Below are 25,825 nucleotides of genomic sequence, written 5' to 3' on the forward strand. Positions count from 1 at the left end.
TTCACTTGTTATTCTGAGTAAATTGTCTAAGCTTTTCATTTAATAAGCCAAATACATACTCATTTCTGTTTTCTGTATTTTAGCCATTCCACAAAGTCTGTAATGGATTTTGTCAATAGCAATGAAAATATTATTTTTGTACATAACACAATTCACCTCATTTCCCAAATGGTAGACAACATCATCATTGCTTGTGGAGGAATTTTACCTTTGCTCTCTGCTGCTACATCACCAACTGTAAGTACTTTGCCTCCATCTAGTGGTTATATTTTATAATTACATGACTTGAGCATTTCAGTGGTGGTCTAGGCTGTAAACAGATTTTAAATGGACCTGTAATTTTTAGGGAACTTTTTGACCATATAAATTTCTGTTTCCACCACTTCTGTTTATCAGTGTTGGGTTCCAGCTATGTGTGCTTATGAAAATATTTCTCTGGTAATTTTGATGAATAAATGCTTCATCAGAAGAATATTGCATTCTTCATCAGAGATATTACATATCTCTTCAATTCTATAGTATAAATAAACTCTTAAAATTCTTGTTATTTAACATTTTCATTTATTTACTGATGCAACATTTATTTTACAAAATCTAGCCTTATCTTGATTTGTTTCTATATTAAACAGTGAAATGTGTTAATACATTTTAAAGGCATTTAATGTTAATTGTGTATGTCATTTAAAATATAATAGGTCAATGTTAACTTTATATTTTGGTTGTCATTTAAAACAAAATCTTTGATTCATATCAAGGCAGACTCCATAGCTACTTGCTCAATGGGAAAGAATATAGAAATTTGCTTCCCATATTACCCGTGTTCTTGTTGCCATATGGAAACTCATCCTTAAGCTCAGAAAGTTTACCTTGCCAGAGGGAAATCTTTCATTTTACTAAGATGTCTATTAGTTGGTGAGACACTGTTTCCAAGTTGATCTCTAAGTTTATTTCATCATTAACAAGTTTTTCTATATGACTCTTTTTCTTACTGTCCTTTTGTCAATGCCACCACCATCACCAGAGCAGCAATGAAACTTCAACATTAGCAGCCACAGGCTATATCCTCACACACTTTCCCCAGTTGTTACTCTTCTATTTTATTCATGATTTTGCTCAAGAAGTCCACAAAGGGAAGCATTCCAGTTCAGAAGGAGGAATGCAACAGAGCAAGTCACCAGTAGGGCCTTAATCAAATTAGCAGCTGAACCAAGGAAATGGAGCTAGGAAGAACAGTATAAATGGTTGATGGTGTGTGAAGAGTGCAGATATACATACACCACTCCTTTTCTTTCATCTCTCTTTTCCTCTGGTGATTTATACCAAATTCTGGTAAGTTGAGAGTTATGTATGATTTTTAAAATGCTTTCTAATAGTTAGACATAGAGGGCATTTTCTTTCTTCTGTTTTCCTTTTTTTTTTTTTTTTAATCAGAGTATCATTCTGTGACCCAGGCTGGAGTACAGTAGGGCGATCTCAGCTCATTGCAACCTCTGCCTCCTGGGTTCAAGCAATTCTGCTGCCTCAGCCTCCCAAGTAGCTGGGATTACAGGTGTACACCACCACACCCAGCTAATTTTTGTATTTTTAGTAGAGATGGGGTTTCACCATGTTGGTCAGGCTGGTTCAAACTCCTGACCTCAAATGATCTGCCTGTCTCGACCTCCCAAAGTGCAGGGAATACAGGCGTGAGCCACCCCTCCCAGCCAACTTTTTTTTGTTTTATATATTGAAGACCGAATAAATCAATACTTTCTTTGTGACATTTTTCTTGATTATATAAATTGCATTTTATGTCTTATAAATTATCATTTGTTATGAAGAAATTTTTTAAAGGTTGTATTGAAATTCACTTTGAAATGTAATATTCAATGTTTTTAAATTTTGCATGGAACAAAAAATGCTTTATATATAAAAAAAAGTTTAGCAATAGGTTATTAAAATTTGTATAGGTTTAAAATATTCACATTATTAAATAGTTTTCCAAATTTTAAAGTCAAAAGATGTTTAGCTATTAAGATAGAATATTCAAATAATGAAGTAAACTATAGCATATATACTGTTGCACCAGTCAAATTTGCTTATTTATTTTGTGATGATTGTACAATAAAGATACTGACGCTTTGAGGTTGGCTTCCAAAATTATTACAATTCAATTTTGACCACTATAGTTTGGAATTTAAAATTATTTATTACCTAGACTTTCTCAACAGACTTGGGAATTCGTTCAATTATAGAAACCTTTGTTTATTTTCTCAATTTCTGTATTTCTGTTATTTTGGCCCATTAACTGTTTGGACCTATGCCTGGTTGTACAACATACCTGATTTTATGTCTTCTGAATGAATTGCTTCCTTAAGAGAAATAGCCAAACCTTTCTCCCATTTTGTATCTGGTAGAACTATGATTGGTGCTGACTGCTGAATGTTGTTTCTGTATTACGGGGTTGTATAATATTCTTGCTAGAAGTTGTAACGTAGCAGAGGGAAAAAGTTAGGAAAGAAAAGGTTGAATAAAGAGGGAAATTAAACCTGAATATTTGGGCTTGTTATGTTTAAATTAAAAATGTAAAAAGCCAAAAGAGAATTTTGGAAGGGATAAGCAAAAAAAGGAAACATTGGTAACATGAAGATTACTGAAAGGTAACATTGTCTTGTAGGTGCTTTTAGAATTTTAATGCTAGATATATGAAGAGAGATGGAGACATTTGAAACTCAGGTTTGAGTGATCTGGTAATTTTGTTTATACATATAGTTTTTCAGAATATTCTCATTAAGTGCATTTTATGAAGAAATAGGAATAGTAATGGTTTATGGCAGTAGTTCGCAAACCTTTTTTGTATGGGGCCAGATGGGAAATATTTTAGGTTTCATTGGCAGTATTGTCGTCTGTCACAGCTAGTCAACTCTGCTGTGATAGTACAAAAGCAGCAATAGACAATACATAAACAAATATTTTTTGTCTGCTATTTCTATGAGAGTGACATAGAAGTGTTCTCTTTTCTGCCCTGGAAATGTTGATGAGTACAGTAATTTATACTAGAGATAACATTTTTGTATTGCTATTATAGTATCATCATCATGGAAGAAAAGTTTGAACTGTTTAATCTTAGTTGGAAGGAACATATCTTAATGGAAACTTAAGAAAAAAAGAATATATATTGTTTATAATGATAGGTTGAGCACCTTGAACTTAGTACTCTTGAAGAAGCAGCACTTTATGGGAGTTTCAGTTTTGCCTAGATTACTTAATTTCATATGTAGCATAGAAAATACATTACAAAAATAGTTTCAGAACTCTGAGTTAGACCAATAGTTTTAACTGTAGTACTCAGAGAAAAAAAAAAAAAGACCTCTTAGTATGTAATTTGGCCAATCTTTGCTTTGGGAAAACAGCAATATTTTTGTTGTTGATTTTTTTAGTTAATGTTTCTATGACTAGTTAATTGAATCCTCTCATTTGTTCTCTAATATATTGTTTAAGTTGGTCATGAATGAAAGCAAAAAATTGGAGAAGAAAAAGAAAAGCAAAGAACATGGATCAACCACAAATTGCACACTTTGTGATTTTAAGTTGACCACTTTGGTCAACCATCCTGAACACTGAATATTATGGAACTTAATTCAGGGCTTAATTTTCTCTGTCCCAGAAAAATAGTAGAGACTGACATTTCCAGCACTCCTAACAGTTTCATAATTATAGGAGAGAAGAACTGCTTTTTCTATTTTGTCCGAAAATAACGAAGTCTTACTTTAGTTTACTTATTTTTATTATCAGGATATATCATAAATATATTCGGAAAAATTATGAATAATGTTGTTGGTTTTGCTCTTCTTTTGTTTATCTCATAGAACTGATCATACTTTACTATTCTCAGGATGCTTTTATGTGTTTTCCTATACAAAGTACCATGAAAATAGCATATTTTAAAATTTATACTCACATGTGCTTGTCAAAAATTAGAAAGTAAGAATAGTTGATTTTTATTGTGAAGCGTAATTCTATCTGATATTTGAATATAATGAATGTAATTATTAATAAGAATCTGAAACTTAGTATAATACCTATTTAATTACCTTTATTCATATTTAGGCATCATTTAGTATATCAAGTTATTTTCTAGCATGGGAAAGTGGTTTATAAGTTATAATCTCTCAAATATTTTATTCTTTTATTAACTTCTGGGAATTTTCAACTATAGGAAGGGTTCTGTATATTTGAGAAAACAAATTACATTATTTCCTTATAGAAAATTCTAGAGGTTGGTATAAATAGTTCATTTCCCTGAGTCATTTCTGCCTAAACCAGAATTGAGGTAGGGATTTTACAGAGGCATTATATTAGCTTATTTATTAAAATGTTCTATTAATTATAGGAAAAGATACTTACTTTGTAAAATAGAGTATGCATTATTTCTAATATATGAACTATACTTATATATATATATTATTTGGGCAGAGTTACTACAATAAAAAATAAATTGAAGTCTAAATATTTGATGTTTAACCTTGATCATATGTAATTTCTAAAATGAAAATCTCTTCTGAGAATTTTGCTTTTAATAAAATAATCAAATATAATTTTTAAATATATTATTTTGTGTTTCAATTTTACATTGTATTTTCATTTAATTTAATAATTTCCTTTTCTTGTACTTTTTTGGTCTGTTGTCTGTTTTGTCTAATGCATGTCCAGGGTTCTAAGGTTAGTATTACTTTTGTAGTAATTTTCAGCTTTTCAGTTTCAAGTTTTATTTTTACTTATTTATGAAATTTTTGACTTGGTTATATTTTGAGTTTCCATATCATCTTTAACATTAGACATATATTTTGTATATTTAAAAGAGTCATTGAAAGGATTACTTTCCCAATGCATTGATATATTACTATTTTATTATGCACAATAATCTCTAGATTAAACTATCGTAATGAACACAATGGTGTTACAGTCATATGTACAATCAGATTTTAATTGGTTCTAAGGAAAGTAAATTAGATGAAATATATTATTTTAAGATTTAATAATTGTATGAGAGTGATCTTTATTTTTTAGCCCTATCTTTTGCTGCTTACATACTTCATTTTTTAAATTACTTTTATATAAAATGGAATACAAATTCTGTTTCAGACTATTGTGTCGAAAATGCCTTTTACTTTAAAATTTAATTTTTTCAGTCAAAAAAACACTTTGGTGGATTATATGGACACCTTAATAATTCTATTTATAATTCACTCATTTTGAAATGAAAGCATAGTTTGACAGGTCAAAACACTCAAAACCATTAAATAATGAATATAAAGAGATAGCTATCTTGCAATTTCAGTGATTCAAAAAGATGAAGAATTTCTTTGAGAACACAGATCTAGATATTCTAAATTCTAATGTTTGAAAAATTATTTACAGTACTTGATAGACCTAAGAAATAGCCAAGTCTTCATTCCTTTATAGAACATTTTAAATGGAAACAGATTTTAAATGAATTTTTTGCTTTTTCTTGTTAGCTATGATGTCATGGTCATAGATTTTAATTGATATTATGAAGTGATGCTGTATATTCATGAAGTGCTAAGAAGTAAAGAATCTGCATTTTAAAGTCTAAGTAATGAATTAATCATTTCTTTATGCCGTGTGTACTGAATTGGCATAATGTTGTAACAACTGAAAACACATTTCTGTCTCTTTCCAGGCTCATTTTAGAGAGAATGATTTTGACCCTATTTTGTTGTTAAATGGAAGGAGGAATGGTTGTTACATTTTATACATCATTTAAAACTGAGCTTAGTTATATAATGCTTGCAGTAGTCACCTATCATTTTTATTACCCACTTTGTACACAAGAAATGTTTTGAGTATTTTGAGGTTTTTTTTTCAGTGTTTTCTGCTCACATTTCCATGTTAATGCTTCTGCTTCTTCAAGGAGGGAGAAGTTTAGGTATAATGATGGCTATAAACAATGTCAAAATGAAACATTGAATAGGAGTAGATACCTATTACATATGCTAACCTTGTAGTTGAATTTATCATTTGGTTAAGAGGTAATGTTGATTGGAATGGCTAGTGTGCCCGTTTTCAGAAAATTTAAATAATTTTTTTTTGCTTATAAAGTATTCCCTTTCTTCGTTCCTTGAGGCACTGATAAAATGTGGCCTGGTTATAAGGAACAAAAATAATTAAAATGCTATATAGTCCACGGTGCAAAACAAAATAAGAAATGTTGACATTGTTTAAAAAACCATAATGTTGTGCATTTTAAGAAACACAATACTTTGTAATATTCCCTCTGAAATCAGAAATGTAGTGAAAGTAGTTTCCAATCTAGAATGCTGTGATTCTTTTTATTACTAGTGTTTTATAAGTCACGAGTTAAATATCTGTAGACGAGTTAGTGATTTTGATTATTTTTACTCTGGAGTTTTATTGTACATGTAAAGTACCTAGTAGTTTCAGTTTACTCTAAAATGGATAAGAAATTGTTATGTACTCTAATTTGACAGCCATCTCATTTTGATACTAAGTTAAATTACCATATATTTTCCCTATTATTCATCATACATCTATAGGAAAGAAAAATTAAAGCATATATTTTTATTAATGGGAATGAAGATTTTAGGAAAGAAATATCAATGTAAAATCTTTATAAATTACAAAACAAAACTAGTATAAGTACATATATGTGGTTCTCTCTAAATATCTTTGTGAAATGATCTTAAGTTTAGAATGTCATTTTTATAACTAAAGACATTTAAAGCTAATGTTGATTTTAAAATGGGCTTTTCCTTTATTCAAGGATAATTGATAGGTAAAGTAAACAAATTCGGTAACCAGCTCTGGTGATGTATGGAATTAGTTGATCTTTTATTTTATTAATAAAATATGATAAATATATTAAATTTGTGTTCACCTGTAGTATGTATGTATATGTATTATATTTCCAAATTTCCAAATTTTAAACAAGACTTAAATCTTCTACTTTTCTAAAGACGGAATTGGAAAATATTGAAGTGACACAAGGCATGTCAGCTGAGACAGCAGTAACTTTCCTCAGCCGGCTGATGGCTATGGTTGATGTACTTGTGTTTGCAAGCTCTCTAAATTTTAGTGAGATTGAAGCTGAGAAAAACATGTCTTCTGGAGGTTTAATGCGACAGTGCCTAAGATTAGGTAAGTCTGTTAAAACAGTAATGCATGTCAAATAATTATCTACAGATCAGCTTTATAAAGCGCTATGGTACATAAAATATTGATGATCTAAGTTGATGATTTTATAATATAGAAATTATCTTGAGATATAGAGATTGTTTTTATAATTAATCAGAATTACTCAATTTTAAAAAATTATGCCTTCACGTTGGAGATTTCACAGAACTGATCATCTTTAATGGCTCATAATTTGAAATCAAGAGTGAAATATACTTGAAATTCTTTCAAAATCAATAAGACTATCAATTTGTCATTGAAGTGATTTTAATGCAAATCCATTTATGAATCCAATTTTGGTAAACTAATACTGAGGGTAGTGTCCTGGCCCCACAAACATGTCAGATACACATAATGCTAGAAGGTTAAAATAAACTATCCTAATCTTACTTGGGGTGGAAAAAATGTCCCTAATAAACATTGTTATACCCATGCTGTTCGCCTTTTATCTGTGAGGCAGTGAAACTTTAGCACTGAAACCTCTTAGTAAATCTGAATGAATTTTTTAGGTAAGAACCATTTCTACTTCTCTTAAAAGGAACATTTATTTACACTATTTAGACTTTCAAAACAACCAGAAAACTGCTCTTTTTGTACTTGCCTTAGATCATGAGCAGGACATAAGAACTGCAAGGCATGAAATAGGGAGGATGTTCCTGATACGTACTGTTTTCACCCATAACTTTTAAAGATTATGTCAAAAATTCATTTCTGATTCAAGAAAGGAACAAAGATTTGGTTTAAGAATGGTGGGATGAAACCTATTTTTTTAGTTTGTTTCATATTATTTATTTAAAGACAGGCAAGCTGAGAGGAATCATTTTGTATTCATTTTAAGAGAAAGATAGACCACATTAAGATCTTTCTGGCAACCAAGAGGTGTGGGGTAACTGACTGTGGGCCATTAAGGACATTTCCATTGACGTATAACAAGGGCTGCCAAATGAACTGTGTGAGAAAGAGATTATATTTTTTAAAAATGGCTCAATATCTTGAAACCTGCATTTATTTGGTTATTCTGCACTTTTATTTTTAAATATAGTCCAAGACTTTACTCCCTGTTTCATTTTTATCCTAACACTACTAGCACATTTAGTTGTTTCATCAACCACAGAAAACTTTTATAAGTGAATAATAATAAAACACTTTTATATTACCTCCTATGCTATTTACTGTTCTAAGCACTTTCTGTATATTCAGTTAATCCTCACAGCAACCCTCTAAGGCAGTTACTTTGTTCATCCTCATTTTACATGTGCAAAAACTGAGGCACAGATAGTTTAAGCAGCTGGCCTAAAACCACACAGCTCCAAACCAGAAAATACAGGATTCAAACTCAGGTGGTCTGATTTCAAACTCTGTACTATTTGTCACAGTACTCTACTGCTTCTTAAAATAAATGAGTAAATAAAAATGTGTACATATTGAATGCTTATTGTCAAAGCCCAGAGACTTTCCCAACATGAAGGAAGGTGGATTTGGGGACCTGTGATACTTGAGTATACAGAGGTACTCTATTATTGACTGAAATGGGAAGTTGTACTCAGTAGAGTCGACAAGATAGTCAAATTAAGGGCAGAAGCTTTATTAAATTTGTAAATCAAATATGAGCTGTAGTTTAAAAAAATTTTATTGATCCATAAATTCAGAACTGTGAAGCTCAGATGGTAATAGAATAAGGAAGGATACACTGGGGGTTTCAGAGCCTCTGGTAATGTTTAATTTCTTCAGCTGGCTGGTGGTATATGGGTATTTTGTTTTATTTTTAGCTGTATGTATATTTTGTAGGTACTTTCACTATTATATTTCATAATTTTAAAAATTATTGCTCTAGTTGATTTGAAGATTAATAATTTATGAAGCAAGGGGAAAGAAAGGGAAGAAGAAATAAACTTGCAACTTTTTCCAGGATATCAAAGTCAACAATTTATATTAACAATATGTTTTTGAATTTTTAAATAGTTTGTTGTGTTGCTGTGAGAAACTGTTTAGAATGTCGGCAAAGACAGAGAGACAGGGGAAATAAATCTTCCCACGGAAGCAGTAAACCTCAGGAAGTTCCCCAAAGTGTGACTGCCACAGCAGCTTCGAAGGTAAGTAAACTTTTTTTTTGGTCAAATATAATTGACCTGAAAAAAGTCTTTTTTAAGTTGATGAGAACAAAGTGCCATGGTATTGCTCAGTGATAGAAAGCAAGGGCATTCTCATCAGGCAGCTCTAGGCTGCTTCACAATTTTGTTACCAAGATTACTTAACTTCTCTGAGATTTGTGTGTTTTGGTTATTAAATGAAGTTACTAACAATTCTACTTGATAAAGTTCTTACAAATATTATAATTAGCACTAAAAGTGGTTATTTCTATTTTTAATAGTCGTATATTTTCACAGAGTTTAATGTATGAGTAATTCTCCTTTTAAATGGGTAGGCATAATAGTCAACAAAAACTCATTGAATCCCCATTCAGTGAATGGAGTATTTTGAAATATACTATTAATTTTCTTTCTAAATCAGCTCTCTTTATCATATGCTTAACTGGCCCTTGGTGTCACATCCGGTTTCATTAACATGCTTTCTGAGGTTCTGTGCCTGGTCCTTGCTTAATTCTCCGGCAGCAGCTCTCAGCCCATCAAAAGAAGCGATTTCCCCTAACTTCTCAGACTTTTATATAATTTCCTTTCCATGAAGTATTCATCCTTATTTTTTATCCAGCTAAAATCTGTGCAACTACTGGGTTACATTAAATGCTACGTTTTCTCAGGAAAATGTTTTTTGACACCCTCACTACTACTCCAGTCAGTCTAGGGTCGTTTCTTCTGTTTGTTGTTTTCATAAAACTACATAGGTCTGTTATCACTCATTATACTTGTAATTACATGTTTAATGTTGATACAGTAACTTTTTGCTCAATAAGTGAAGGTACGAAATCGAAGTTTAATTCATCTTAAAGTTCTATTGCTTTAAACTTCTGCAGATGGCAAGCAAACTGACCGTATATTTATCCTATTAGTCAGTTATTTGCAGTATTGTAGCTTTTTTCCATTTCACTACTCTCAGAGAACATTTGTAATTTGACTATATATTATTTGCTGCTCACAGGACTCCATAGTGCTCTTATTTGCTTGGGAAATTAAATACAAATGGATCATCAATAATGCCTCATATCATTTGTATAGGCATAGTAAACAGGTACTTGAGGACAGTGTCTATGTGTTATAGATCCTTGTAACTTTAGAGTAATTTTTTTTTTTTGAGGCGGAGTCTCGCTCTGTTGCCAGGGTGGAGTGTAATGGCGCAATCTTGGCTCACTGCAACCTCCTGGGTTCAAGCGATTCTCCTGCCTCAGCCTCCCAAGTAGCTGGGACTACAGTAGGAAAGTTTCTTGCAAGTTTCTTGCATGAGTTCCATACCTTCATGCGACCTCATTTTTATACTGTGTGAAAAGGAACAATTATGCAAGCTTTTCCTATCATGTTGTCTTTATAAGGATCAAATTAGATTGGGGTAGAGAAATACATCATATAGAAAAGAAAATATTTCTAATTTTAAAGTCTGTGTTATTTATGCTGTAAATTATGTATTATTTTCTTTAACCACCCTGTAGTAAATATTATTAGTCTATTACATCAAATGATGTAGCTGAGGTTCAGAGAGGTTAACTTCTCACCAATGGTCATATAGCCAGAAGTTTTGGAATTGTAATGGAAACCAAATACTATCAACCTTTAAATATTTTACTATCGTGTGCTGCCAAGTAATCAAACATTTTAATTTTGGGGTAGAATATCATGATTGACATTCATTGAGAAATAGAAAGTACCCTGTTTATTTTTCATTGTTAGAGTAACAACAAGTACATACCTATTATAGGCTGGAATTGTATTTTGCATTATACATGTTATCTAATTTAATCTATACCGTTTTTAACACACTGTATAAGTGAGAAAGTACTTGATTGAGTTTCAGGGAACCTAGTTCACTTAGTAGTCTACTATGTGACTACATTACCTGAAATTTGTAGATGTTTGTTCCTTCAACTATAAAATGTTTTGTTGGTAACAATCTTTAATGTCTTTCAGCTTTGATGGGCCGTGACTGATTTTTTGTAATCTTACCTTTTCTAACCTTGGATAGACCATGAAATGGTTACACATATAAAATCTCATATAGTAATATAGTATAATAATCTCATATATTATAAAAAGCATGATGGATAAATGAACCCAGAGACTCAACGAGATTTGTTAACTAGAGGTAGAGAAAGTGAGGCTCAGGAAATCTTCTGAAGTCCAAGATGAATCTTTATTCTTCCACAACCTTACCAGCCTTTATGAGTCTATAGGGTAGCTGTGCCAGTGAAGAACAAGAATGCTAGTATGGAAACCATGACATGAGTAGAGAACAGAAAATGTGCATTGTAATAGAGGATTATTATTAATAAATCTCAACTCAGAGAGGAGGAGATACATGATGTGGCCAGTTTAGCATGAACTAAGAAATGATACTTCTATATATTGTCTGTAATATATTATCTATTCACAATTCTTTTTATTTTTAAAGACTCCATTGGAAAATGTTCCAGGTAACCTTTCTCCTATTAAGGATCCTGATAGACTTCTTCAGGATGTTGATATCAATCGCCTTCGTGCTGTTGTCTTTCGGGATGTGGTAAGTTATCTGTGATTGCTTTCCCTGAAATAAACCTTCTACTGTCATTCTTATGAAATATGTTTTATAAGAAAGCTGCTTATGAAAATGACATTCGCTAGTATCTGGGATTGTTGGTTTATTGCATACTTCTCATTATAAAATGGTTGAACCTTAGCTTTCTCTGAAAACTTATTGATAATGTTAGTTTTAAAAAATGGCCTGAAATTTTGATATAAGTTGCTTGCATACTAAGAATAGGACTAGCTCTGAAAAATTATAATTAATTTTATCTTGTAACATCTACTTCTTTGTTAGTATTCCTTGCTCCATTTCCAGGTACTAAAAATTTGTTATTAATGTTCCTTACATTATGGATGAAAGGGATTAATTCATTAGGTGTTACTGACAATTGCTTTTGGAGGAGGGGCAATTAAAGAATAATCTGCATTTTAAAAATACAGGTATCTATGGGAATTGGAGTTAGAAAGATAGCTTAATAAAGCTAAAGGGAAAAGATAGGTTAAAGAGGTGTCATGGAACCCTCCAATCTTATGATCAGTTACTCCAGGTAAGTAAAAGTAAGACTGGCCTTTTCAGAAATTGCATAGAAACATATATGGTGTTTCACATCAGATTCAATGCTGACAGCATCTCTTAACATAGTTATTATAAACCAGCCACTTTGAATTCTGTTTTTCTTATTTTAGTTGATGATTCTTACTTAGTTGTTGATTCTATATGAAATGTAGAAGAAAGGTTATATTTGAAACTTATATTTAACGGTAAATTGAATGGCATGCTTTGTACTTTAGAAAATGATTAAAATATGTTTAGGTTATATAAAATAATGCTGTATGTTAGGAATGTACAATAGAAAAATCGTCACTCTGTTTAATATATATTATTTATAAAATGCTGGGAAAATTCCAAACATACCAACAGAAAAATAGGCAATGGACACAAGGCAACAAACATGATAAAAATTCAGTATCCCTAGTAGTCAACAGAATGCAGATTAACACAAGAGTGATATATTTTTCACTATTAAATAAACTAAAAAATTTTAAATGATCATACCTAGCATTGCCTGGGTGCAGCGAAACCTGCTCTGTCAAACTAGTGTTTGAGCTTTCAAATAGCTCTTTGCCAGTATGGTTAAAACTCTTACAAATATTGATGTCCCAATGAACCACTAGAACCCAGTGGTTCTAGTCAGAATTTGTTTAACTTAATGTTTTCATCAGAGATGTCTACAGGAAATTTGGCAACATTATAAATATCCAATAATAGAATTTTGGCCTAAAAAATCTTGACCTAGTCGTTCGGCAGTGACCTATTCAGCCTTTAAGCACATATTTCTGAAGGAAATTTAATGACAAGGGAAAATGATCATGATATATTTTAAGAGAAAGCAACAGCATGTAAAAATACTTATATTACACAAGTATTACATATGTATACTGATTGTATGTATGTACATATGTGCATCTTTATTTTTAAAAAAAGACTGAAAAAATATACCAGTATTCCACCAATGATAATCTCTAGGTAAACAGATTTTATTTTTTTCTTTATCCTTTAATGATTTTTTGTAGTTTTAAATTTTCTATAATAAACCTATATTGTGTTTATAATTAATAAAAAAGGAAGGTATTTTTTTAAAAGGGAGACTACAGTAAAGTATAAAAACCACAATGTAAGAACTCACTGTAATCTAAACTGTAATCTAAGCTTGGAAAGAAGATACCATTCTTACTGACAGTTTAACCATTTAGAAATGGGAATAGTCATCATGAAAAAAATGTGCTGTGGAAAGGATTTTTTTTTTTTTTAATGAATGAATGGTTAAAAACATGGAGCACATCTTCACCTCCAAAGGCACAGTCAGATGTAACATATAACATACTGAAGGAGTTTCTATTAAGGGTGACATGTGTTTAACTTGTTAGTAAATTTTGAATTAGGTTATATGGTAGATGATGATCATTTCTCTTAAATTCATGGATATTTTATAAATATTTTGGATAACCCAGCAGTCATTATATCTGTGAAATATGGTGATGAAAAGAGAATTCTTTGGAAAGATCTGGGTTGGAATTCTGACTCTACCTTATACCAGTTGTGTGGTCTCAGTGTTTCTGAGTCTTAACTTTTTCTTAACCCTTAACTGGAAGCTTAGGATAATATAAGCTTGATACATAACATAAACCCAATTAACACAAGTTATATTATCTTGATGTTGTTGGGAAGGTGGTACACCATGGCAACACTTAAAGCAGATAGGAGAAACATTATACAGCTCATGTCTTCTCAGTAATAAAATACCTGAGCAAGTCAATTAATTTGTGTAAAAATGTAGTCATTCCCCAGATGTTTAGCCTCTATCTATATTGACAGAACTGGAAATAAGAAGCACAATTGACTAGGATGTCTGTATTTAAAAAAAAAAAAAAAGCTAACTCTTTTCATGCCATATATAAAGGAGGTTTTCGTCTAGCTATGACAGCAGTTTAGTGTCTGTTATTTACAGCTCTGCCACTCTGTAGTTGGCATTCTTTCATTCATTCATTCCACACATATTTGTTGAATGCCTTCTGATTGCCTGGTACTGAGTTTCTAGTGTTAGAAATAGAAGTATTGTGGGATATTATGGTCTGTCACAGCTTGAGCAATGTGTGAATCAGTTCTTGGTCAGTATGTTTTCTTAATCTGATTGCGCTTCATTTTCCTTTGTAATAACTGCTTAGGTATTTGATTTCTTCACTTCTCTCTGTGTTTATCCTATCAGCTTTTAATGCAAAGAATATGCATTTTAAACAGTTTGTAAGACCAAGTATCTGTAGAAAAACTGTAACCCACAATGTATGAAATAGTAAATTGAGAATAATTCGGAACAGATTTTATGTATTTTGGTCATTTTCCCCATTAGCCAGACTGTTTCACACTATTAAATCATCAGTAAATATGTCTTATTTGCTTTTTGCTTACAAATGCACATAAATTATGAATTTTGTTTGCATTGTGCTTAGATGAAGTAATAAATATAAAGTGCCTGTTAATCAAGTTACTAGAATTTATTGCTTATTTGTTTTCCTTATTTCTTATTCTGCCTATTATCTGTAGGCCACAGTAACTGCTTTCAGTTTTGGTTTGAAAGTATCAGTTTTACCTAGCTTATAAAAGAAGCTTAATAAAGGTTCACATTTTATTCCTTAGATATACTCTGGTGTATTAGGGGTGACATAATTTAGACTTGATACTTATCATTATTTCCCTGAAAGAAGTTTATCTAGGCTTTTTGAATAGAGCTCTCAAGGTTACATGCAGCTTGTTATATTTTTGGAAACATACTTATTTTAAAGTTATCTCTCTTACCACATCACAGCCAGTGTTTTAACTGTCATCGCTTTCTGAGTTAGACAGTTTTTTTCAGACCTTTTACCATTTGCTGTTCTCCTCTGGAAAAACTGCATTTTATCTTTGAGTTTGGAAATGAGGAGCCTGAAATATTGGCAGTGTTTTAGAGGTCATTTTTGCTGTGCAGAATAGTGGACTATTATTTCTTTTTTAAAAATGTTTTATTTCCATAGGTTTTTGGGGAACAGTAGTATTTGAATACATAAGTTCTTTAGTGGCAATTTATGAGATTTTGATGTACCCGTCACCTGAGCAATATATACTGAACCCAATTTGTAGTCTTTTTATCCCTTACCCACTTCCCACCTTTTTCCCTCCTAGTTCCCAGACTCCATTGTATCATTTTTATGCCTTTGTATCATAGCTTAGCTTCCACTTATGAGTGAGAACATATGATGGTTTTCCATTCCAAAGTTACTTACTTCACTTAGAATAATAGTCTCCAATCCCATCCAGGTTGCTGTGAATGCCATTATTTCATTACTTTTTATGGCTGAGTAGTATGACGTAGTGTATATATACCACAGTTTCTTTATCCATTCATTGATGGGCATTTGGGCTGGTTCCACATTTTTGCGATTGAAAATTGTGCTGCTATAAACATGCATGTGCAAATATCTTTTTCATATAATGACTTCTTTTCCTCTGGGTAAATAGCCAGTAGTGGGATTCCGGGGTCAAATGATAATTCTTTTGGTTCTTTAGGAAATCTCCACACTGTTTTCCACAGTGGTTGTACTAGTTTACATTCCCACCAGCAGTGTAGAAGTGTTTCCTTTTCACAGCATCTGTGCTAATATCTATTTTTTTTTTTTTTATGGCCATTCTTGTGAGAGTAAGGTGGTATTACACTGTGGTTTTGATTTGCATTTCCCTGATAATTAGTGATGTTGAGCATTTTTTCATATATTTGTTGGCCATTTGTATATCTTCTTTTGAGGATTGTCTATGTCTTTAGCCCACTTTTAGATGAGTTTTTTTTTTTTTTTTCCTACTTTGTTTGAGTTCCTTGTAGATTGTGGCTATTAGTCCTTTGTTGGATGTATAGATTGTGAAGAATTTCTCCCTCTCTGTGAGTTGTCTGTTTATTCTGCTGACTGATCCTTTTGCTGTGCAGAAGCTCTTTAGTTTAATCCTGCCTGTTTATCTTTGTTTTTGTTGCATTTGCTTTTGGGTTATTGGTCATGAAATCTTTGCCTAAGCCAATGTCTAGAAGGATTTGTGAAATGTTACCTGTTGATACGATTGAAGATTGAATTAACTTTTTCTCATGCTGCCATAATCACACTTCTGGCTCATATTGAGCTTATGTAAATTCATGTTTAATGCTCCCCCATTGTTTATTTCTCCTCTATTTCATGTTCATATAGTCTCTTGCTCCAGTTATGCTAGGATTTTATATGTATTTCAGTTGTAGTTTTATCCTATTAATTTTATTCAGTTATAATATATAAAACTCTTGATTTTTAAAAAATTCGGGACATTAAATTATTCTTTTCAACTTTGTGCCATCTATGTATTTTATAAGCACACATACTATGTCGTTATGTAAGTAGTAGATAATAATGGACAAAAAATGACAAATAATAAAATTTTAATATTCTAGTTTTTGGAAATTACTTTCCAACCTATAGATGATATATTTTGGGAGTTTTATATTTGTAGTTAAATAATACTTATTAAATAAAAATATATATTTAGCAGGTTTTCATAAAAGTTACATATCATATTTTGCCTCCGTAAACATAATGAAATAGCAGTTTCTAGTGCTTTAAGAACTTATACTTCAAAAAGTTAGAGTGTTAAAACTGTCTTTTCATTTTTCATAGGATGATAGCAAACAGGCACAGTTCTTAGCTCTGGCTGTTGTTTACTTCATTTCGGTTCTGATGGTTTCCAAGTATCGTGACATATTAGAACCCCAGAGAGAGACTACAAGAACTGGAAGCCAACCAGGTAGAAACATCAGACAAGAAATAAATTCACCAACAAGTACAGGTACTTAACATTGTATAATTATCTGAATTTTCACCATAATGTATCTCCTTTTTTTTTCACCTTTACATCTGGATTTGAACTGGACCTCTTCATAATCACCTCAAATATTTATGAATGGTTGGTATAGAAATGCTAATTTAGTATTCCTTAATTCCACAAAAATGTATGAATGGTATTTCTATATAGTTGCGACGTTCTCATCTTATCAGTACAGCTTTGGTTTCAGTGTTTCTCATTTATTAATATAAATCATTAATTTATACCATTATTTAATATACAAGTAACTCCTACATTTTTAAATGTATTACTTTTTTAACCTTTATGAACATGGAAGTAGAAAGTCATTATAGAGTTATTAATGCCAAGGATAAGTCAAAATACACATCTTTATAGCCAAGCTCAGAAGTTGGATTTTTTTCTTTTTTAAATGTATATAGTTAATTCAGTATCTAAATATTCTGTCAGTGATTTATAATCAAACATGTGTTCTAAACGTTATGCCAAAGTGGCCTCAACTAAAATCAAAGACTTGTGGAAAGTTAACATGGACAACAATGAACCACCTTGGGTCATGCTGCCTTTTTCATTTGCAGAAAATGCTCATGTTGCATCTGTTCTTGCATTACTAGCTTTGTCCACTCTACTTGAACAGCGTAAACACAGTTTCTGGCAACTAGCATTTTAATATTGGACACCTATCATTGTCATTTCCTTCCAGGTGTTTATATCAAGGTTGTTTCTCTATTGTTTGCAGTGAGACCTTGATAACCTAATGGTTATTTCATATACCACTGGATTAATTTGTAGTTGAAATTTTCTTTCCTAAATAAATGCATATGATTTATAAATAAAATGGATATTTTAAAAAGTGAGTAGAAATTAGTGGTCAAATCTCTGCATCTTGTTTTTCATAAGCATATCATATTTCATATACCTTTTATTGATGTCATATAGATATGGGTTATGTTTTAGCTACAATATTTTGCTGTTGCATGATACATGTACTTTTAACACCTAAACATGAGAATTTTTCATTATAATATACTTTCACTTTTAATTTTATTCTTCAGATTAAACATCATCCTACCATTCCAGTTCATGTTTTTTCACCATTTAAAACACAGACTTATCATCTTCTTTTCATTTTTAATGCTTTTATATCCATTATATGTACAAAAAGTAATAGTGTAGTGAACCTTCTAGTTCTGATTTTCTTGTGTATTTGTATGTCTCTGTGTATGTTGCTAGAATTACTCTGCTTAACAAGTGTATTTTCTTTCTCTTAATACTTAACCTCTTTTCTTCAGAAATGCATTTGTTATTGCTAGTATTGTTTGCATGTTGCAGTAATATAGAATTGTCATGGATCTTCAGTGGACCATGTTGCAGGTTGTTACATGCTGGCTCAAATTTGATTCCATGATTTTCTCCACAGTTGTGGTCATACCATCTATCCCTCATCCAAGTTTGAACCATGGATTCCTTGCCAAGTTAATTCCTGAGCAGAGCTTTGGCCACTCATTTTACAAAGGTAATATTGACCTCATCTCCTGACCTGTTTGGGTATTCTTATTTCATGAATTGTTATAAAATAAATATTCATGATATAATTGTTTATAAACAAGTATATACCTCAGGTTTCATGGAGATATGAAACATTGTATTTATACCTAGCTATTGAGAGCCTTTATATTTGTATTTTATTACATTTCTTTAAGTATCATCTATAAATTAAGGATACCTAATTATATGTGTATTAATATGCATAATGGTAGCACTCAGGAGAGATCTCAGGAGAGTCACAATTTAGTAGTCCTGGGACTAAATGAGCCTAATATAAAGGCTACTCTAGAATAAAGCTTAAAAGCATGCCTCAAAAGCATCAAACTCATCTATAATTTATTTAACTTCCAGTTAGAACAAAGCCCCAACACTGTTTAAAGGAATGCGAAAGTCCTTACCAAAAACCATAAAATTAAATGTTAGACATCCAACAAAAATTGTTAAACATGCAAAGAAGGAGGAAAATGTGACGCATAAGCAAAAGAAAAATATCAGTGAATAGAAACAGATTTTGAGACAACAGAAATGGCAGAATTATCAGATAAGGACATTATAGAAGCCATTATATGTATATTCAAGATATTTTTCAATTTAATGGAAAAAAGTTAACATATTGAGGAGAGAAATGGAAGATATAAAGAAAAAAATGACAATTTTAGAGATGAAAAATACAATAGCCAAAATGATAATATCTTTGGGTAGGAGTAACACGAGATTACTGACTTCAGAACAAAAGATTGTAATAGGTAGAACTCTGTGATAGCTCCAGGGTTTTCCTGTGTACACACTCTGCAAAATTCCTGGGATGGTAGATATGATGGTGTTTACCCCTGTGATTAGGTTATGCTGAATGGCACATTAGCCTTTAAGAAATGGTGATTATCCAGGTGGTCTTGACCTAATCGCATGAGCTCTGTAAAAGAAGAGGGTTTCCTTCTCTGGTCACAGAACAGGAAGTCCAAGAGACTTGAAATGTGAGAGAGATTTGACATGAAGGAGGATCTTTATTGCTTAGATGGAGGAGCAAGGATCTGAGGAAACCATATAGCTAATAGCACTCACCAGCTGACAGCCAGCAAGAAAGTGGGGACTTTAGTCCTACAGCAGGAAGGAACTGAATTCTGCCAATAATTGAATGAGTTTTGAAGAGGACGCTGAGCTCCAGGTGATACGATACTTCAACATATTCCATAACTAGCTAATCATTTGGAACAGCAATTTTTGGAACAAATAAAGCTAGCAAAATATTTTTGTTACAACTTAATGAATGTACAGATACTATTTTTTACAAATGTGCAACCTTTCAACAGCATGATGAAATGAAAAATATTGTTCTCAACTTCACTGCTGACTGACAAACACATCTAGCTCTAAACTGTGCAAACCAAAAAAAAGTATGAGATTGTCAGCAGACATCTTCTGGAGTTTGTCTGGTGGAGTGTGTTCTAAAGGCTCTGCTATGGAAAGTATCCTGGTGTATCTGCCCAGATTAAGGAGCCTGTATCAGAATATTAATGCACGTTGTCGAGAAAGTCTTGCTATGAAAATAGTTTCAGTTACACTGAACAGTGGTGTTAGTAGCATAATAAAATTTTGAATTACTTTAAGGCCAATGTGGTAAATTTGCTGTTATTCTTTGTATTATGTGATATTATGGCAGATTATCATAACTTATTGCATGCTGTAGTGCAGTGGTTATTGGGGGAAAGTGTCTGTCAAATATTTTTCATGAACTCAATGCTTCCAAACAGGGAAAGATATTTTTTCATGGTAGGTATGATCAAAGAACACAAAAGTTAAAATCTTAGAGGTACACAATTTCTATGACATGTTTCACAATTTAATAATAATTATCGACCCAGCTTGGTGGCGCATGCCTATAATCCCAGCATTTTGGGAGGCCAAGGAGAGGGGACAGCTTGAGACCAGGAGTTTGAGACCAGCCTGGTGGGCAGTGTAGTGAGACACCGTCTATACGAAAAATTAAAAAATTAACCAGGCATGGTGGCATGTGCCTGTAGTCCCAGCTACTCAGGAGGATGAGGTGGGAAGATTGCTTAAGCCCAGGAAGTTTAGGTTGCTGTGAGCTGTGATTGTGCCTACTACACTCCAGCCTGAGCAACAGAGCAAGACCCTTTTTCAAAGAAAAAAATTTATTAAGTGTTCTGGTCTTTAGGAATGATCAGATTTTGTTCATCTTTCAAATTATCACCTGTCATTTTATGGATTGGGCAGACTATTTTATATTTTATTTTCCAGCAATAGAAGATTCACAGATAGCAAATTCATGGATCTGGAATCCATTTCTGTCACTGAAATGTAACTTACATCTTGTTATAACTATACAAGATGTAGAAGAGTTTTCATTCCATCAGCATACCTGTGTGACATTACTTTCTCCTCTTTGAGTGTTACTGAAATAAAACAAAAACAATTTAGGTATTTATTATTCCCCTGAGTTGCTTTATTGCCAGTTCACCTTAGATTAGATAAATTAACAAGCAAAAAAGCTCATTGTCAACATCACAAACTTTATTTATAATTGCAGTGTTTGTTCAAAATATTCATATAGGCATTTGGGAGGTGAGGATCACTCTCTACCTAAAACTTTTTGTTTAGTTATGATGTGTAATGAAGAAAAGTTGCAAGTGTAATAGTAGTTGTCTAAATTAATCCCCAGTTCACTTTTGGTGAACAACACAGGCCATTTTTATAATTGTGTTCTTTTTCTTTGTGCTATTTTTGTCTGATTATATTTATTGATGTGTAATTTTATGTCTGCCTAATCAAATAACAAAAACAGTTGTGCTTTTATTTTGTGTAGTTTTAAAATTTTTTATTTTTTTAGTAATTTACTACAATTAGTAAATAAAATTTTATATTTTATTTTCTAAATGTGTCAGTGAATGATGGATTGAGGAGATAAATGTAAATTTTCACAAATAGTTTGAGAAACCCTTTTCTGGACTACTCTTCAGCTCCTCCACATCCCACTCCCTTCTTTCAGCTTCTTTTTGAATTAGCTCTCTGATCTCTTTTTTTAAATTTTGATGTAATACCTTAGTTCAGACTCAAATCCCTTCTTGAAGTGTTGCCATAGTTTCTTCATTGGACTTTTTGTTTCTAGGCTTTCTCTCAGTTTATTACTGACAATTTTGGAAATAACACTAATATATAATACAATATAGTAACAGAGTAAGTATAATTTATATACCATTTTAATATAATAAATATTTTATAATATATAATAACTTTAATAAAGTAATTTTTCTTTCTAAAATTCTCAAAAGGCTCCCTGTAATTTTTGGAACAAAATTAAAATGCCTTAACGTAGCAAAACTATTCTAATTCTGACTTGCCTCAATTACAATACTCACCTCCAAAGTGAATTCCTTACTTCTCTTACTGATCGTTATTCTTTTATTTTTAGTTTTACTGCCAATTTCATTGTTTTAAAAGATAAAGCAGATTATGTCCTTTCTTGACATAAAATTTGTAGTAGTATTTAGACTAATATTTCACAAGGACCCTAGATAAGATGACTATTGACTATGTTTCCAACTTTATCTCATGTTATTCTTTCTTTTGCTCACTATGAAACAGTCAGACTACCTTCTAGTTTTTTAATCATGTCAAGCATTTTCATGCCTCAGGATGTTTGTATTTTGTCACTGGCTTTTGGCTCTTTTCCCAGTTTTCTGTGTGACTGGTGCCTACTCATTCTTCAATTCACCTCCTCCAAGAGGCTTTCCCTGACTCCTGTAACTAAGTAGCTTCCTTTCCATTATTGTTCTTTCTCATATCATCTTGTTTTATTTCCTTTCTTCTATTCAATGCTTTCTTTAATTGTTTATTAGAATGTATGCTTCAAGAGGGTAATCATAACTAACTTTTTTTAGTTTATGTATTTATGGTGTACAATGTGATATACTGATATTTGTGTACATTAGGGAATGATTAAGTCAAGCTAATTAATGTCTTCTTCACCTCACGTATCTTTTTTTTTGTGGTAAGAATGTTTAAAGTTTATTCACAGCAGTTTTCAACTACTGACACGTTATTAACTGTAGTCACCATGTTGTAAAATAGATCACCAGCACTTATTCCATCTCTGTAACTGAAACATTGGTCCTTTTGGTGAACATCTTCCCAGTCCCTAGTAACCAGCATTCTACTCTTTACTTCTGTGAGTTCAACTTTTTAAGATTCCCTGTACAAGTAAGATTATACCCATATTTGTCTTTTTATGTCTGACTTAATGTAATGCAGTGTTCTCTAGATTCATCCATGTCATAAATGACAGGAGTTTCTTTTTTTATGGCTGAATAGTATTCCATGGTGTATATACATTTTATTTGTTCATTCATCTGTTCATCAATAGACAATTGATTCCATATCTTGGCTATTGTGAATAATGCTGCAATGAACATTGGGGTACACATACTTCTTTCAAATACTGATTTCATATCACTTGGATATATACCCTGAAGTGGAATTGTTGAATTGTACGGTAGTTCTATTTTTAATTGTTTGAAGAATCTCAATACCATTTTCCATGATAGCTATACTAATTTTCATTTCCATCAATAGTGTACAAGGGTTGCCTTTTCTTCACATCTTCTCCAACACTTATATTTTACATTTTGTTTTGTTTGTTTGTTAGTTTTTTGAGATGGAGTCTCACTCTTTCACCCTGGCTTCAGTGCAGTGGTGCGATCCTGGCTCACTGCAACCTGCACCTCCTGGGTTCAAGTGATTCTACCGCCTCAGCCTCCTGAGTAGCTTGGATTACAGGCGTGCAACACCACGCCCGGCTAATTTTTGTATTTTTAGTAGAAACAAGGTTTCACCATCTTGGCCAGGCTGGCTCGAACTCCCCACCCCAAATGATCCACCTGCCTATGCCTCCCAAAGTGCTGTGATTGCTGATGTGAGCCACTGTGCCTGGCCACATTTTCAATAATAGCCATCCTGTGTGAGGTGATATTTCCTTGCAGTTTTAATTTGCATTCCTTATAATTAGTGAAGTAGAGCATTTTTTTATATACCTGTTAGCTGTTTGTCTTCTTTTGAGAAGTGTCTATTCAAGTTATTTGCCTGTGCTTTAATTGGGTTATTTGTTTTGTTGCTGTTGAGCTGAGTTCCTTATATATTTTGGATATTAAACCTTTATCGGATGTATAATTGTATATGTCGCCATTTTATTATTAGTGTTATTGGTTGCCTCCATTGCATTATAAAAGTGCATGATACATTTTAATAGGGTTTATGTTTTTTTTTTTTTCCTTTGAGAAGAAAAAGAGTAAAAGCACAATCTAGGGGAAGAGAAAAGCAAAATACATATATACAAATATATTGTAATTTCTAGTCAATAATTTATTTAAAATAAGTGAAAATTGTAACTACTTTAAAATTTGAGTTCTAAACATTGCTTGTAAGTGGGACTTTGGGAAGAGCAAAGCAAGAACCTCCAAAATACTACTTCTCTAAAAGAGCAATGAAAACACTGGCAAAACTGTCAAAATCAACTTTTTCTGTTCTTTGGAAAGCAATCAGAGGCTTACAACAACCCAGAGGGTGTTAATTCAAGAAAAACTCTAGACCTTTATAAGAATAGCAAGATTTAGAGTGATTTAACTCACCTTGTTGCCATCTACCTTTCCTCAGCTCTGTGGTTGCTTTGAAAACCGGAGGCCAGACACCAGTGGTAGTTTTGAAAACCAGAAGCCTAGCAGTCACTGGGGATAGGAATGGGAGTAGATTAGGTTTGGAATTCCTTAGAAAGTCTCAACCTTAGAGCATTGTAACTATTTGAACTGTATGGAATCTTCCTGGAAAAGCTTCATTCACAGGGCTTATTATTATTTGACCTAATCTAGAGCTTGTTTAGTGAGAAAAGCCTGTCTCCAAGGTATTTGTTGAAAATAATCAGCATTTTTTTTTTTTTTTTTAACATTGCAACTGCCTGAAGTGATAGTGCCAGTTGGGGCAAACAAGAACCTTGCCTAAAAGCTTAAACAGATGTGAGAATGAGATATCCATATTCCCGGGGCTGTACTTAGGCCCAGGGAAGACCAGAGAAGGCCTCAGTCTCTCACCTTTGGCTGACCTTGAGGCCCAGCACAAGAAGGAAGCACAGGCTAAGAGAGAGTTTTAAACCATGGGAGCATTGCAGGCACCCCCGAACACACACACACAGAGCCTCTGGCAAGGGTGGAAAATTTATTGGTTCAAGACATTTAAGACAATGTCTGTGCAATCAATAGCTGACCACTGGGTTAACTGAGCAGAGACTTAAGTGGCTACAGATGATGGAAAACAGATTTTACAGAATTAGTTCAGGAAAATGAATAAACAGAACAAGAACAAACTCTTTAATTGGGGTCCGATTTCCATGATTGCCACGTTATGTTATTTAAAATATCCAGTTTACAACAAAAAGAATTATGAGACAAGTAAAGAAATAGGAAAGTATGGTCAATACACAGGGGAAACAAAGCAGTTGATATAAAATGCCCCTGAGGAAACCCAGATATAGAACTTACTAGACAGACACTTTAAACCAGCTATTTTACATAAGCTCAAGTAATTAAAGTAAGCATTTTCTAAGGAACTAAAAGTATAAGAGTGATATCTCACCAAAGGGAGGATACCAATAAAGATATATGTAATAAAGAACCAAATAGAAATTCTGGAGTTGAAAATTATAATAACTGAAATGAAAAATTCACTTAGAGGGGTTCAGCAGAAGATCTGAGATGGCAGAAAAAGAATCAGCAACGTGAAGATAGCTCGAATGTGTTTATCCTACGCTGAGGAAGATAACAAAGGAAGAATGAAGAAAAGTAACAGAGCCTCACAGACCTTTTTGACACTATTAAGTTGAACCAACATATGTATACTGGGAGTCCCAGAGGAAAGAAGAGAAAAAGAAAGGAGCGGAAAGAAAATTTGAAGAAATATTGGTCTGAAAATGCCCTACAGTTGATGAAAATCATTAATATAT

At 32.3% G+C, this 25,825-nt stretch overlaps 1 protein-coding gene across 2 annotated transcripts in view; it reads left to right on the forward strand.

Annotated features, from left to right (window-relative positions):
• Positions 1 to 25,825, forward strand: part of NBEA (neurobeachin) — a 752,078-nt gene that overhangs the window by 222,251 nt on the left and 504,002 nt on the right. The window contains exons 24-30 of one of the 2 annotated variants that reach the window (XM_025364271.1): positions 84 to 237; positions 4,693 to 4,701; positions 6,978 to 7,158; positions 9,157 to 9,287; positions 11,752 to 11,859; positions 17,088 to 17,256; positions 18,692 to 18,787. In XM_025364271.1, the coding sequence (XP_025220056.1) occupies positions 84 to 237; positions 4,693 to 4,701; positions 6,978 to 7,158; positions 9,157 to 9,287; positions 11,752 to 11,859; positions 17,088 to 17,256; positions 18,692 to 18,787 (848 nt within the window). The remainder of the gene's footprint in view (positions 1 to 83; positions 238 to 4,692; positions 4,702 to 6,977; positions 7,159 to 9,156; positions 9,288 to 11,751; positions 11,860 to 17,087; positions 17,257 to 18,691; positions 18,788 to 25,825) is intronic. The other variant, XM_025364273.1, reaches the window with a different exon arrangement.

Source organism: Theropithecus gelada, chromosome 17, assembly GCF_003255815.1.
Source record: "Theropithecus gelada isolate Dixy chromosome 17, Tgel_1.0, whole genome shotgun sequence".
In the NCBI taxonomy this organism is placed as follows: Eukaryota; Metazoa; Chordata; class Mammalia; order Primates; family Cercopithecidae; genus Theropithecus; species Theropithecus gelada.